The sequence below is a fragment of the Callithrix jacchus genome, chromosome 7 (genome assembly GCF_049354715.1).
Source record: "Callithrix jacchus isolate 240 chromosome 7, calJac240_pri, whole genome shotgun sequence".
Classification (NCBI taxonomy): Eukaryota; Metazoa; Chordata; class Mammalia; order Primates; family Cebidae; genus Callithrix; species Callithrix jacchus.
In genome coordinates, this window is record NC_133508.1 from 138,602,193 (window position 1) to 138,617,900 (window position 15,708).

Genomic DNA, 15,708 nt, shown 5'->3' on the forward strand with positions numbered 1-15,708 from the left:
TCAATTTATGTAATAAGACTAGGAGAAAACTCTTTGGTATCATTTGTATCAGTGACACTATACATACATATAGATAGATTGATTGATTGATAGATTTTATATATATATATATATTTTATTCCAGATACCTCACAAAATTTTGCTTTGTATTTAGAAAAAAAAGCAATATTGGTCACTAAGTAGAATTGAATTCTATACCTTGCCTGTGCAAAACATGTTAAAATTCACCAAAATAAAAATGCTTTCAATGGTTCTGACCATTGAAACCACTTTGGAGATACAAACTTCTACATGGTATTTAGTTTCTTTTTCTCTTTATTTTTAAAGGTTAATCTGATTCCAAATTATTTGCTTCACCAGGGACCCACATTATCTGGGCCTGAGAAAGAAAGGAAGAAATACGTATTTTTCAAGTTATAGATACAATAATTGGAAGACCCTAACATCTTAAGTCTAAGAAAACAAAGTTCCTTGGACAGCACGAACACATAGCAAAAATGACTTCACTTTTACTTGCCTCCCTGTTTGTGTGTGTGTGTGTGTTTAAGACAGTTTCATTCTTATTGCCCAGGCTGGAGTACAATGGCGCGACCTCAGCTCACTGCAACCTCTGCCTCCCAGGTTCAAGCAGTACTCCTACCTCAGCCTCCCAAGTAGCTGGGATTACAGGTCCCTGCCACCACACCTGGCTAACATTTTGTATTTTTAGTACAGAGTTTTGCCATGTTGGCTGAGCTAGTCTTGAACTCCTGACCTCAAGTGATTAACCGGCCTCATCCTCTCAAAGTGCTGGGATTACAGGCGTGAGCAACCATGCATGGCCTCTGTTTTCATATTTACATTTGCTAGGCACTATTTGCTAATAGTATGATATGGTTAAGAGCACAAACTTTGGAGAAAGACACTAGCTATGTGAACTTGCATAAGTTTACTCACCTCACTGAGATTTAAGCATCAATGAGAATAAAGCCCATTTCATAATGGTCTTGAGTGAAGGTTATAAGAAGCTATGTAAAGGCCCTGGCATATGGGATAATAGGGTAGCTGCTACAATTTTTCACATGTATTAAGTACTTTATATATTCCTTGTTATCATATTACTGGCCCCATTTTATAAATGAAATTGAAAAATCTCTATTCGCTTTATCCAATGCTTTAGCCAAACTATGCTGCTTTTGGTTTATGAAAGGTGATGTTTGTTTTATCACCTTTATGTCTGTTTCCAGCCTGCTTGCTCTATCTGAAATGATCTTTCCCCTGTTCCTGCCTATTGCAGTTTTACTAGTTCTTAAGTTTAAGCCAAGCTACTTGTATTACAAAACATTTCATCATCCTTCCCATTGGATACACAAAATGAAGTTCTCTTTCATGCCTTTGAACTTTCCCTTCCAAGATGAGAACTCCTCGAGGGCAGGAACCTTATCTTTATAATCTCTGTCACACCTGAAACCCTGGTACAGTGCATTCCACAATACCCAAGTATTGTCCTAAATAATAAATAAATCATTGATGATTCTCTTTTTCTTCTTTTGAGTGATTTTTGGACTCACTGATTTGTTTGGGGAACTTTGAACATAACCATTGAACAGAGATATTAAGTTGATGGCAGTGGTATTTTTAGAAGAAATGAGGTTATTTTCTGTTTTTCATTTTTTAAAAGGTGCTCCAATAAAAGCATTGGGTAATTAAGCTAAAAGTGGTTTAGATTTTATATTCATTTCAGATATTTATAAGAAATTTTGTATCTACAGTACTCGTTTAATGATGTATTTTTATTACAAATTGTTATTCAGTTTCAGTTTATAGTAGTGGGATTCAGATTTGTGAAGAATCTATGAAACCAACCTGTCAAAAGAAATTTCCTGAAACCATAGTCTGAAAGATGGCATCTGGTTATTACATTAGGCTTGGATGTGTTTAAGGCAAATTAATTATAAGAGAAAACTGGAATGAACTACACTGACCTCTGAGTAGCAGATATGCAGAGCTATGATGGGTACTGCACTTCATCATAAACTAAAAACAGTGTCAAGTACTATTCGTGCTTTATCAACTTTTGTTTACCGTGAAAAAGTACAAGTTTGTTTTTCTGCCATTTTGAAAGAAAATAAGTGCAGGAAACTAGAAATTGCTATATATTCAGTAAGCAGCTGTTCCTTTTATTTTGGTTTAGAAAGGCAAGTATTTCATAAATAAGAACAATAATTACTACTCTGAAATTGAGGTTTAGTAAGGTTTCTTTTCATTTGCTATGTCTGACTGAAGACTAACAGGATACTCTCTATCAACAATAGGGGATATCTCATGTTATTAATGGCCTGAGTAACAAGGGCAACTATTAGATAGGTGTCATGTACATCCAGACAGCAGGGAGAGACTCTCATTTACTTAATCTTCCATATACATATGGAAAATTTAGCAATAAATTGGTCATCCTTGTATTTACGTGTTCAGGAGTTGATGTGTTTGAGAACAAAAGTATCCTTATCAAAAATATGTTTGATTCTTTTTTCTAAAGGAGCTTGTGGAGTACTACAAGCATCATTCTCTCAAGGAAGGGTTCAGAACCTTAGATACAACTCTGCAGTTCCCATACAAGGAGCCAGAACATTCAGCGGGACAGAGGGGTAATCGACCAGGCAACAGCTGTGAGTATTGAGAATACAATTTGCTGTCACTTAATAATTAGAGGCACAATAACATTAAACATCTTCATTCCAAATTTTAAAATATAACTGATGAATGTGCTAATGCATGAGCAAGGACTTTTTTCTGGAGCTAAATAGAATCAGATGGATCAACAGGCTTATGAATATATCTAATTGTAGATCTTTATGGCAAATTAAAAATTATGTTTATGTTCAAAATTCCACCAGAAATGTAAAATATATGTTAATATTTACATTATATACTTTTCATTAACTTTTATATTAACTAAACTCTTGTTAACTGACATGTAATGCTTGTGATCATAATTCTGTTTGAGTAATAGTATGTAAGCAGGGCTGGTACACAGCTCGTCAGTTACCCTAGTATCTCAAATCTGCTTATGTTCTATTTTAATGACTGCTTTCAGAATTTTGACATTGCTAACGTGTTTTTTGGGGTGCTGGTATTTCTAAAACCATACCTTAGCCACTTTCTTTCAGAATGAGTTCTGTGCCACAGCTAATCACAAAAGATCAGCATGCAAACGAAAACATGTTACAGTTGAACTGGAATCTAAGTCAAAAACTTTGTTTCTCATTGTTTAATGTTACAAAATCTTCCTGGAGATAGATATAGTATGTAACCAAAAAAAATGTAACGAAAAATGTCACGAACAAGGTGTGATTTTATTCTCTTATTTTGATATCACTTTTAAAAAAACTGTTTTAGGGGAGAAATAAATACAGTTTCATTACTCTTAGAATCTTTAGCCTAAGCAAAACTGGGATATCTAGAGGTATTTGAAAACAGAACTTGCATCAGTTTAATATAACTTTATATTTTTGCCTAAAAGCAGAAACTAAAAGGGAAACAGGTAATGCTCTGGGTTTCAACAGTGTCAGCGAAGTTTTATACATTTCAGTTTAAGTAAACAAACAATTTGTCACATCAACTGACATGTTTTTTATTTAAGTAACTTAATAGATGTTCTCCTCACAGTGATCAATGAATGACATATTCGTAAGCCCCTACAGTGAAAGCAGAGAGAACTTCATGTTAAAACTTTAAACACCTATTACATTTTATCTTGTTACTTTTTAGCCCAAGATGACTTGACTATTTTAGATTCTCAAATAGGCATAATTTTTGCTCATTCAAAATGGAAGTTTTCCATAAAAAAACGTTTTCCTACAAATTTCTTAAAACTCTATTGAAGCTATGACATTTCCCCCAGCATGAAACATGTAATTTTCAAAGCTCTGTTTCTTGGCCTTCCCAGCAGCAAGAGATAATAAAAGTTGCCAAGGAGGTCAGTTAGATGAAAAATCTTGTTTGAGTTGATCACTTAGCTCTAGAGAACCTAGGAAGGAGAAGTGGGCAGACAGGGAGAACAGATGTCCCATATTAGGTAGGAAGGTCACTAACCTTCATATTTCACTCTGTGGTTTCCTCCCAGCCAACTCCTCAGTGTTTAGCACATGGGAGATATTCAGAGAATGTCATCTAGCAAGGAATGAAGTTTCCTAACCTAAAATTTTATCTCAGGTTTCATGAAGTATTTAATGCTAAAACTTGTTTGGCAACTAGGAAGAGAATTGCAGGCCCTTTTTTAAAAAAAAAAAAAAAAAAAAAAGCATAGCCAGTAGAATGTCTTTGAATATCCATGCTAGCCCCTGAGAAATTTTTCAACAAATAAAGCTATGGGTTCCATGAAGAATCAAATTTAAAAAATGATATCAAAATAAGAGAATAATATAAAATAAGAGAATAAAATCACACCTTCTTCGTGACTTCTCAAACTTCTCTACCCAATCTTTTTAAGAGATTCTGACAACTTAAGTGAAGCCACTAAAACTTTTTTGTGTGTAATTGTGAAGGGAAAGCAAACAATTCATTTAAAATTTTATAAAGTTTGGTTTTGTTGATCAGTTACTCATTCATTCGTTAAACAGACATACATTAAACACCTAACACACACAAGGTTCTGGGATATAGTGATTAAGAAGACAAAGTTCCTACCTTTATGGAGTTTACATTTTAATGGGGAAACTCAGGCAAGTCTGGCTTGGAGGAATTTTATATTTTAACATGGAGTGATCAGGGAAGATCTCCCTTATAAAGTGACTCAAAAGACGAGAAGGGGAGTGGGTTAGTAATGATTGCACAGTGGTTAACCCTCCAAGATTAGTCATTCGTTACTGCAAAGAAGGATTACAATCTTTGATCAAATTTATGATACCCTCCCAATGTTTTATTTACTTTAGACTAATTTTGTATAAAGTTAGAGGAAGAGTAAGATGGTTCTGAGGACTAAATCAGGTGCTCTATATAAAGCACTTAGCATAGTGCTCTTACATGGTAAACAGTTAAAGTTATTGCTGACTCTGCAACTTCTACTTTCTCTACTACTGCTGCTACTTCTAACTCATTCTAACACGGCACTTGTCTATATTTCTAAGGCTTGAATAAATTTACTAATTATGACTTATAGCAATTTACATCTTTGCCATTATGATTTTTTAAATATAACTTGCTTATTTTATACCAAGTCTTGATAAAGGTTCACCCTTAAAGAAAGACTGCTTCTGTTTCTATGCATGTTGTGCATCCCAGGAAGTGGTAAGGAGGAAATGCTGCATGTTCTGTATAGGAAGATTGTGCGGGATGTCTTCATATTGCTTACCTTTGGTTCATGGCTTTAGATATGCTGCTATCATCTAAAAATAACATTTGCCAAGCATTATTACCTTGGGAAACTGGGTTGGACAGAAATGGCATCTCCATTACTTCTAAAAGGCCTTGGAGGATACAGAGCAAGCAAGGTAAAGCTTGGAACCATTCTGTGTTCTGAGTAGAGATTGAGAATGGAAGTTCAGCTCCTGTAACCCACTGTTCATTATTCTTATTACTTTTAAACAATATAGTCACCTTGAAAAAGAAAGTCTCAGAGCACTGCACAGGCTGATTGCTTTTGGGCTAGTCTAGGTTAGAATGTTCTTAGGATGTTTACCAACTATTTTTTCAAGTATGTACAATGTGATAAGATTATGACAGGGCTATCTTATGCAAATGCAAAATAACATGTAAAAAGATACTGATTAGAATTAAGCAAGTGTCCAAAGTATTGGGCAAGGAGCATAACATTTTAAGTTACGAGCCCGTCATAGGCTATCTCTCAGCCTGTCTCCCAGAGTGATGGGATTTTGTCTTCGTCTTTGGAATGACTTGAGAGTCATTCTAAGAAAGAAGAGAAGAGAGAAAAAGAACAAAGAGAGAACTCAGGCATAGCAGTGAGCTCTTGTGCTTCCCATGGAAACTTCAGTGGCTCCATGAAAGATGCTCTATGGATCTTTGTAAAAATCCCATTATTTTCCAAATGATCATCTCAAACCTACATGCCTTAGATTGCTTTAGGTATGTCTGTGGGGCTCGTATATTTGAAGGGCATTAAATTGACTTTTGCCTTTCTTGCTCTACAATGAACACTCAATTATTTTCAGGTCTGCCAGAGTAGCTGTCTGACCTTAGGCGAGTCACTTAGCCTATCTGGGCCTTAGCTTTCTCATATGATGAGTGAGGAATGAGATTAGAGATTTTATAATGTTCTTTTAAAAATTGCATCTTAAATTTTTTTCTTTGTGTGTATGAGAGAAGCGGGTAAGGTAATATTAATAGATTGGCATACTAGGAAATGTTGTATAATTAGCTATTTTGTGACCCATAAGCAGACCTAAATATTTTGCCAAGTTTTTATTTGTAGAGAACTAGTTGGGCCACAGAGTAGAGTTCGGTAATTTTTAAAAATGGCCATCACTATATTTATATAATATCAAAGTATCTTCCATAAGAACTTATTAATTACAAAAGGATAATGGTAATTTCCAAGCAATCAAAGTTAACGTCACTATTAATGGGACAAAGATATATCATGTACCTCCTAATATAATGCTCCAAGTAGGACACACCAACACTTTGATTGTATTTTTGTCCCAAAAATGCATAAGTGGAATCTAATCATGATAAAACTATCAGACAATCCCAAATTGAAAGACATTCTGCAAAATAATTGGTTTATACTCTAAAAATGTCAAGATCATTAAAGACAAAGTCTGAGGAACTGTTTCAGATTACAGAAGACCAAGAGATATGGCAACTACGTATAACATGTAGTCTTGCATTGAATTCTAGAACAGGAATTGAAAAGATACATATATGCACAGTGTATATATATATACAATATATATGTATACACACATATACACATGTATGTATACATGTGTACATAGTATCATATTTTGTATATGTAATAAAATATGTGTATATATATGTTGCTATAAAGGATGTGATGCAATTAGCAAATTTCAAATAAATTCTCTCAATTAAGAAATAGTACCACATCAATGCATTCCCTGCTTTTGATAACTATACCGTGGTTATACAAGAGAAGAGAATACTTCTTTTAGGGAACATGTGCTGAGTGTTTAGCAATAAGGGGCATTATGTCTGCAATTTATTCTCAGGTGGCTCAGGAAAAATACATCGATTGATAAGTAAACATCATAAAATGTTAACATTTGGGCGTCTGAATGAAAAATGTGTGGGAATTCCTTTTGCTATTCTTGCTACTTTAAGTCTGAAATATTTCAGAATAGAAAGTTTTAAATTGTGGAGATCATTCCATCTGCAGCTCTATTTGAAGAACTGGGAGGTAGTGACAGTGTCCTTTTGCCTGCTTCAGAGATAGGAGGGCCTGATTAATTGATTTCAGGACATGTAGAACACTAGCATATACTGAACAGATCGTATTTGAAGCCATCTGTTCCTTACCTGTGACTTTATGGGATTTGCTTATTCAGTCATTCATCCCTTTATCCTGCAAATATTTTCAACACTTAGCATGTGCTAGACCTTGTGCTAGTTACTGGAATTACAATAGTGAATAAGATTCGCAATCTGGTGGACAGGAACAGACAAAAACAAAGGCCTTCAATAATCACACATTTTGATGATCCTTATGAAGCTGAAGCATAAGTGCAAGGAAAGGGGAGCAGGATCATTTAACCTGTAGGGTCAGAGAAATACTTTTGAAAGTAACAGTCAGGCTGAACTCAAAGGGTCTGTGAGAGCTGACAGGGTGTGGGGTGGTGGCCAGTAGGGAACCTGCATAGTGAACAGGTCACTTCTGTGAAGGTTCATAAGCAGCAGCAGAGAACTCTGTATGTTTGTGTTCTTTTTTTTTTTTGAGACGGAGTTTCACTCTTGTTCTCTGGGTGGGAGTGCAATGGCGCGATCTCGGCTCACCGCAACCTCCGCCTCCTGGGTTCAGGCAATTCTCCTGCCTCAGCCTCCTGAGTAGCTGGGATTACAGGCACGCGCCACCATGCCCAGCTAATTTTTTGTATTTTTTTTTTTTAGAAGAGACGGGGTTTCACCATGTTGACCAGGATTGTCTCGATCTCTTGACCTCGTGATCCACCCGCCTCGGCCTCCCAAAGTGCTGGGATTACAGGCTTGAGCCACCGCGCCTGGCCAGAACTCTGTATGTTTAAGGAACTAAAAAATGATCAATGTGTTGGGAGCACACGGAGTAGATTCTGATATTTGCAGTAGGAATGTGTTGAAGTTTTATAGACAGAAAATGGTGTGAACTAACTGACATTGTTTTAAAAGATCACTGACTGCTCCTGAGGAGTGGCCTGGAGGGAGGCATGCACAGGAGGGAGATGAGTTAGGAGGCTATTGCAGATGTCCACGAGAGGGATGAGCGTGCTTTGGACATGAGTTGCATAGTGACAGTAGAGAAGGACAGTGGCAGATTTGGATATACTTTAGAGGTTGAGTTGATTGGATAAATAATTTGAGATTAAATTAGTACAAGTATGGTGCCTAAGTATTTGCCTTGGACAGCTGGCACATGATAAAACTGCTGACAAACCAGGAAACAGAAGAGCTAGAACAGGTTTAAGAGGAAAAGGTAATCTACTGAGTTTTGCACAGTGTTCAGGTACCTACAGATACTCAGTGGTTTAGTATGCAGTTGGCACCTAGGAGGGTGGTCTTGATTGAAGGTAGAATTCTATGAATGATTAGTACTTCATTTCATAGTTCACATAGAATATAGTGTTGTGAGAATTATAGGCTTTTTAATTTCTTCTGATCATTGTTCCCTGGAACCCTAGGAGCCAGGACCCTTTGCTTGTCATTCTCAATTGTACTTTTGCACAGTTCTTTGCATGAAATACCCTCAGAAGAGGCTAAATAAGTGAAGTCAGAGCCTAAGGTTCATGGGAGACACACCAGATATTAGAGTGCTAAGTTGATACTGGAAAAGCATGGAAATATGGGTAAGCTTGAAAACAAAATTTAGATTAGCATGTTCCTTTCAGTGTGGTGACAAATAGCGTAGCAGTTCTTCAAAGATTGACAAAGGCTACTCATGTCATTGGAACCACATAGATGACCTTGCAGGAAGAAGTAGAAGCCAGAACAGTGCCTAGGCTGTCTCTCCCTGGGTGTGGTCACTTTCTTGCCATTCGCGGTCCCCATTATTCTATTCACCATCTAACAACGTGCTTATGCTTCATTTTTAGTCACTATTTTAGGCAGAAACAGAAACTTGGATAATTTGTGTTATGTTTATTTAACTAGAACATAGAACATAATATAGCATTCTCATTCCTGATAATTCCTTAACTACTATTTATTAGTTATATTACAATGCAATGGGAACAATATATATTATCTCCTTCATACAGGTTCCCAAACATCCACTTAACTTAGTTTCTCCCTTGCCCTTTTAATTCAGCATTTCCCATATTCATCTGCCTTTATTTTCTGATCTTATTTTGTCCTCTGATTTTGTCATCTTTTCCTTGGTCATTTTGCACTTGGATTTGATATGATCTAATTTTATTCTGGTAATTTAAATATTTGCTTTAATCTCATTAGTTTCCAAGAACTGCTATAAAATTACCATAAACCAAGTGACTTATAACAACAGTGGTTTACTCTCTCACCCTTCTGGAGGGCAGAAGTTGAAAATCAAAGTGGTGGCTGGGCGCGGTGACTCACGCCTATAATCCCAGCACTTTGGGAGGCCGAGACGGGTGGATCACAAGGTCAAGAGATCGAGACCATCCTGGCCAACAAGGTGAAACCCCGTCTCTACTAAAAATACAAAAATTAGCTGGGCATGGTGGTGCGTGCCTGTAGTCCCAGCTACTCGGGAGGCTGAGGCAGGGGAATTGCTTGAACCCAGGAGGCGGAGATTGCGGTGAGCCAAGATCGTGCCATTGTGCTCCAGTCTGGGTAACAACAGCGAAACCCCATCTCAAAAAAAAGAAAGAAAGAAAGAAAGAAAATCAAAGTGTTAGCCTCCATTCTTCTGGAGACTCTGAGGAAGAATCCTTCCCATGCTCCTCTCTTAGTTTCTACTGGCAATCCTTGGCGTGGCTTGGTTTACAGATGCATTGCTCCAGTCTCTGCTGGTTTTCATGTCACCTTCTCTGTGTATCATCCCCTCTTCTCTTTTCTTATGGACAGTTGTTACTGGATTTAGGGCCCACCCAAATACAGATTGATCTCATTTTGAGATTCTTAACTGAATTACATCTGCAAAGAACTCTGTTTCAAATAAAGTCACATTCACAAGTTCACAGGTTCTAGGAAGGCGTATCTTTCTGCAGGGTCACCATTCGACCCACTGCAGTTTCATTGTGTTAATTTTAAACTTTTCTCTAATTTTTTTCCATCCTTATTCTAATTTTTCTTTTTATCACATTTATAACTTGGAGTTATAAGCAGACTTTGCATTATTAGTGCACTCAGGCAGTCAGTGAATGGGATTTATAAAAGAAAAACACTACCATAATACAAAAAAAAAAAGGGTTTTCAATGAATCGTATCAATTTTCCACAGTGAAATGCCTTATCTTTCTGAGAAAGTGGGCTTCTAGGCAATGCAGGCTCCTAAATGATACTTGCATGACCCTTTGTCTGAAACATTGTATTAAATATTTTATATGGAGTAAGAGAAACTATGAATTCTGACATTCAATAATTTGATGATTAACAGGACACTCTGACTTTTCAAACTCCTTTAACATATTTTAGATCAATATCTCCAATGGAGTATCCAGGAATCTATAGCCTTGTGCAAAGGACTGTGAAAAGATTTCTTTTGTCAAACAGATATATAAGAAATGCTGCTAGTATGATGATATATTCCCTTCTAGGAAAGTGACAGTTTATCTAGAGTTTTCCCCAGTTTATTTCATCACGCAACACTGTCTCATAGTGTTTAATGCTCATGTTAGGAGCCTTAAAAGAGTTAGTAGGTGTGAAATACTGAGATAGCGTCTCACGTGTGGGAAGTGCTATGTGCTTTGCTCCTGCTATTAATACTGCTGCTCCTGCTACCACTTCCAATATTGTTAGTCAGTGTGAAGTGTTACATTAGCCTCATCTGACAATTTTAAGTATATTTATAAAGTCCTTCTCCTTTTCCCTGGTACTTTGGTTTCCTACTTCCATATCCTGGGGTTTGGCTCTGCTCTCCCAGTATGCACACTGCTCTTTGGGCTAAGTTAGTTATAACATGTTGCTGATATTTTTATGTTCTCTTCCCTCAGTTTGTCTATGGTTTCCACAGAATTTACAGTTCTTGGGCAACTGATCAACTACAATTGCACATCTTCATTAGTTGGTGATGCTGGGATTCCCTTTTTTTATTTACTTACTTCAAGAGCTTTACCAGATTCTCTAAGGCGTTTTTTATTCTCAGCCTGATAGCTTTAAAAGTTAGCAACCAGTATCTAGGATCCCTTAAGAGTATGGCTTACAGGTATAAATTCTACAGATTCAGATAACCTCATTCAGAACTAGCTTTTAAATGTTTCAAGGCTCAGAAGCAGTACTTAGGATCTTCAAATTCCTCATCTTTTATACTGTTCATTAATACTTTTTTTCCATCTCATATAACCTCATGTTCTAAATTAAAAACTGGTCTTGGCTGGGCATGGTGGCTTATGCCTGTAATCCCCAGCACTTTGAGAGGCCGAAGCAGGTGGATCATTTGAGGTTAGGAGGTTAGGAGTTTGAAACCTGCCTGGCCAACATGTTGAAACCCCATCTTTACCAAGAATACAAAAATTAGCCAGACATGGTGGCACACACCTGTAATTCCAGCTACTTAGGAGGCTGAGGCAGGATAATCATTTGAACCCAGGAGCAGAGGTTGCAGGGAGACAAGATGGCGCCACTGCATTCCAGTCTGGGCAACAGAGCAAGATTCTGTATCAAAAATACATATATACATACATACATACATACCTTGTCTCAATCTAGTTAATATATGTAACATTCTCTAATTTACCATAGTACTTTCATATAGCAGCCGTGATCTAAGAATTTGGTTTTACTAGCTTCTTGCTTGAAAAACAAATTCATCTAAATTGAGAGAAATTTCCATTTTTCTTCCTAAAAATTTAACCAGGCTTCTAGTTATGAGGATCAATACTGATATCTCTTTGTTCTTGATATTTGACTTCCCCTGTTGGACCCCGAATCTGCATAAGTAGCATGTTTTAACTCTGCAGTTCTCTTGCTCTTAACATTGTTAATAAGTTGACTACATATGCAGCTAGGATTTCCTTTTATTAATTCATACTTTCATACATTGCTTCATACATTTCAACTCAACATTTGTTGAGCCTCTGCTTGCATTAAATACTATATCACACACACCCACAAGTGTTATATACAGTATAGTTTAACGTCTGAACAATAGGAGGGAATGCCAGAGAAACTCTTCTTGTATCTAGACACTTCAAACTTACCATCCTCACCAGCCTTAACACAGGTTTTTTTCAAACAAGTCTGTTCTATCACACTCCTGAGAGGACATCATCAGGCTTTGGTTGAACACTCAGGGGACTTTATGTTCGATACCACACAAAACACCCTATTTTCTCAATAAAATTCAGGTTTTTTTTCTTATATTGATCTAGAAATTTGATTTTCTATAGCTATTTACTATGATTAGTTCAAAATAAATATATATTCTCCCTACCAGGATAACCCCAAATATACTATAAAATAATGTATTATATAGTCAAAATAAAGATACTATGTACTCTCCCTACAATGTTAACCTTTCATCTAGTATGTTCTATTCCCTTCTCTGCATTTCCTTCCTACTTCTTCATTTCTTCCTTTTCTTTCTTTTTAAAAAAATATTTATTCAATTCATCATCATATGAATGGTTGTCAGTCTTTCACCATCCTAGCCACCCTCTGATAGATGTACTCCAGTTTATTAGACTGGGTACAAAAATTTGAATATTGGCTGACTCGTTGGCTCAGATTTTCTCTATTCAGAACTCATTCTTCCCCAGTTAATTTCCACCCTTCCCTTTAGCCTTCCTCCTCAAAGGGTACAGTTCTGCATACTTGAATTGAATCCAGCATTTCTTTTCTAATTTATTCTTTAGTTGTTACATCCTCACCAATAACCTCCTCCAAAGTTCCCCACATTCATTCATTCATTTTTCATGCATACATTCATTCAACAGATCTTAATTGAGAGCTTACTTCAGGGTATGCACTGTTAAAAGGCAGCAGTGAATAGCATGGATAAAAGTCCTTACCCTTATGGAATTTACTTGCTAGTGGGGAAGGTAGCTAATAGACTTAGAAAAATAATTAAGCATATTATGTTAGAAGTTGCTGAGTGCTCTGGGGGAAAAAAAAATACCAAGGGAGTGGTGCTCATGAGTGCTGAGGGATGACTTACAATTTTTAACCAGGCTCATTGGATGATGAAGAATAAAACTATAGTCTCGTTTTCTCTCTTTCTGGTAGCATAGCAGAAAGCCGGATCATCACTTCTAAGTTAGTTCAGTGGTCAAACAGGCTGACACCAGCCAGTGGCTCTAGAAGCTGCCCTTTCTGACAGGCCACTTGTGTGACCAGGCAGCTTCTGATCTTGTAAGCTTGCATAAATATCCTGTTAATACATAGAGCAGGATGCTGAAACTGTAACCACAATGTGTGCAGAGCATTTGTGCCTCTCCTCAGTGGTGGGACAATGGGAGTTTGGGAGATTGCATGCACTCTACCTACTTCTCTGATTGTACGTTGTGCTCACAATAAGCCCTGTTTCTGTCAGCATCACATGGCACTAGAGGTGTGACTCCATGACTATTTTATTGGACCTCACAGCAGGCCTCATTGTGAAGGTGACATTAGAGTCAAGACTCAAGGAGATAAAAGAGAGAACCGCCAGTGCTAAGGAAGGGGTATGTCTGACGAGGCAATGTGGCCAGAGCCGAAGGACCAAGAGGAACAGTAGCCAGAGATGAGGTTCAAGGGGTAAGTGAGGCCAGATCACTTAAGGCCCTAAAGGACTTCAGGTTTTACTCTCAAAGAAACAGGAAAGCATTGGGAGGATTTAGGCAAAGAAAAAACATGGTCTGCCTTTAAGTTTTAATAGAGTTATTCTGGCTTCTGTATTGGAAAAAAAGACCATGAGAAAGAGATGACAAGGTAGGCACAGAAGACCAGTTAAGATACAGCAATCCAGGTAAGAGACGATAGTGGCCATATAATGTGACTATATTTTAAGGGTGATTCAACACATGAGCTGAGCAAGTGGGAGTTTGGAGGATTTTGTTTTGTGTTGAGGGCTCCAATAGAGCGTAAAGTCTAATCATAGCATTCTCAATCCAAAGTGAATTATTTCCTTATCCCAGTTTCTGTCTGTATCTCTTCACTAATTTGTAAGCTCGTTTGATGTCAGAGACTGTACCTATTCATCATATCTCCTGTAGTATCATAGCACAGTCTTTGACACCTTAGTAATATCATAAATGCCTGCCAATTATCTTTAAAATAAGGTTTTCAAATTGACATCTTGATAAATCATAGGCATATAAATTATCTGAAATCCCAGGCAGTTTTTCATAGCAATAGGAAAGACCTTGTACTTACTTTGTTTTCTTGTTAATGGCTTTACATGTTTACTTTCTGTGGCACTGAATATTAAGTAGTTGTTTATTTTTTACAATAATCCTATACATAAGTTTTGGATTTTGGGTTAAAATGGCTTTGTCTGCTTACCAGATGTAAGCATTCAATTAAATGAAATTAATCTAAATTATTCCTAGTTTTTTTCAGTGACAATATGTAAGAGATCCAATAAGCACTAAACACGGGGCTTTAGGTTGTTTTGTTTGGGGGAGCATGGGGAGCAGATAGTGGGTACTATGTCTATGAATTTTGCAGGGCATCTAAAACTACATGCCTGAGTTCTAAAATAAAACCAGGGTAAGGATCACAAATTTAAATTAAGCATTCATTAAATTCTCAGCATGTTCTCCGCTGTTACGGCCATCTGTAGACAATCTTGGCAAAAAGAGCCTCCTAGACTGCTCATCAAAGCATACTACTTAGAAGTACAGTTCTTCAGGAAAACATGTAGGGCCACTGCTGGGCAGCAAACACAAGTGATCACGATGTCAACAGTACAATCGGCTCAATCTTCTGATCTTCTTACTAACAACTTTTTGTTACCTAAGTGTGAACACATGTGCTTGTTACAACTAAAAACTTAGTGTTAAGGAATGTTTGTCCCAGAGAATACTTAGCAAATACTTAAGGTAATGTTCTCTGGTACATGTAATAGATAATTGTCAGTTCAAAAATACTTACGATTTGGTAACTAGTACCTGAAGAAAGAGTGTTGATTCAGGTTGGTTTCTGCTGTGTACAAATTTCAAATATTACTGAAAACCGAGTAAATTTTCATTTGCTCATGAACATTATAGCATGATCAAGGCAGAACATAATACCTTAAAGCAATTCTTAGCCTTGGCAGCAAAAGAATAGGCATCAAACATCCAGTCACTAGTACTTTTTTATCCTACCATAAACACTGTATTCTTTTTGTTTTTTAATTGACATTCTTCTGTGTTTTGTGGCTTTATCTTCTCAGTCAGGTCTCAGAACTGAATAATAACCACTAATGACTTGCCAATCAATTATTATGGCTATGCTGATAACT

The 15,708-nt window shown here is 36.8% G+C and overlaps 1 protein-coding gene across 7 annotated transcripts in view; it reads left to right on the forward strand.

Annotated features, from left to right (window-relative positions):
* VAV3 (vav guanine nucleotide exchange factor 3) overlaps positions 1-15,708 on the forward strand; it is a 393,845-nt gene that overhangs the window by 368,005 nt on the left and 10,132 nt on the right. For 4 of the 7 annotated variants that reach the window (XM_035252253.3, XM_035252254.3, XM_078332619.1 and 1 more), the window contains 2 exons: positions 2,519-2,648; positions 5,352-5,471. In XM_035252253.3, the coding sequence (XP_035108144.3) occupies positions 2,519-2,648; positions 5,352-5,471 (250 nt within the window). The remainder of the gene's footprint in view (positions 1-2,518; positions 2,649-5,351; positions 5,472-15,708) is intronic. The other 3 variants (XM_017974986.4, XM_009001808.4, XM_078332621.1) reach the window with 1 other exon arrangement.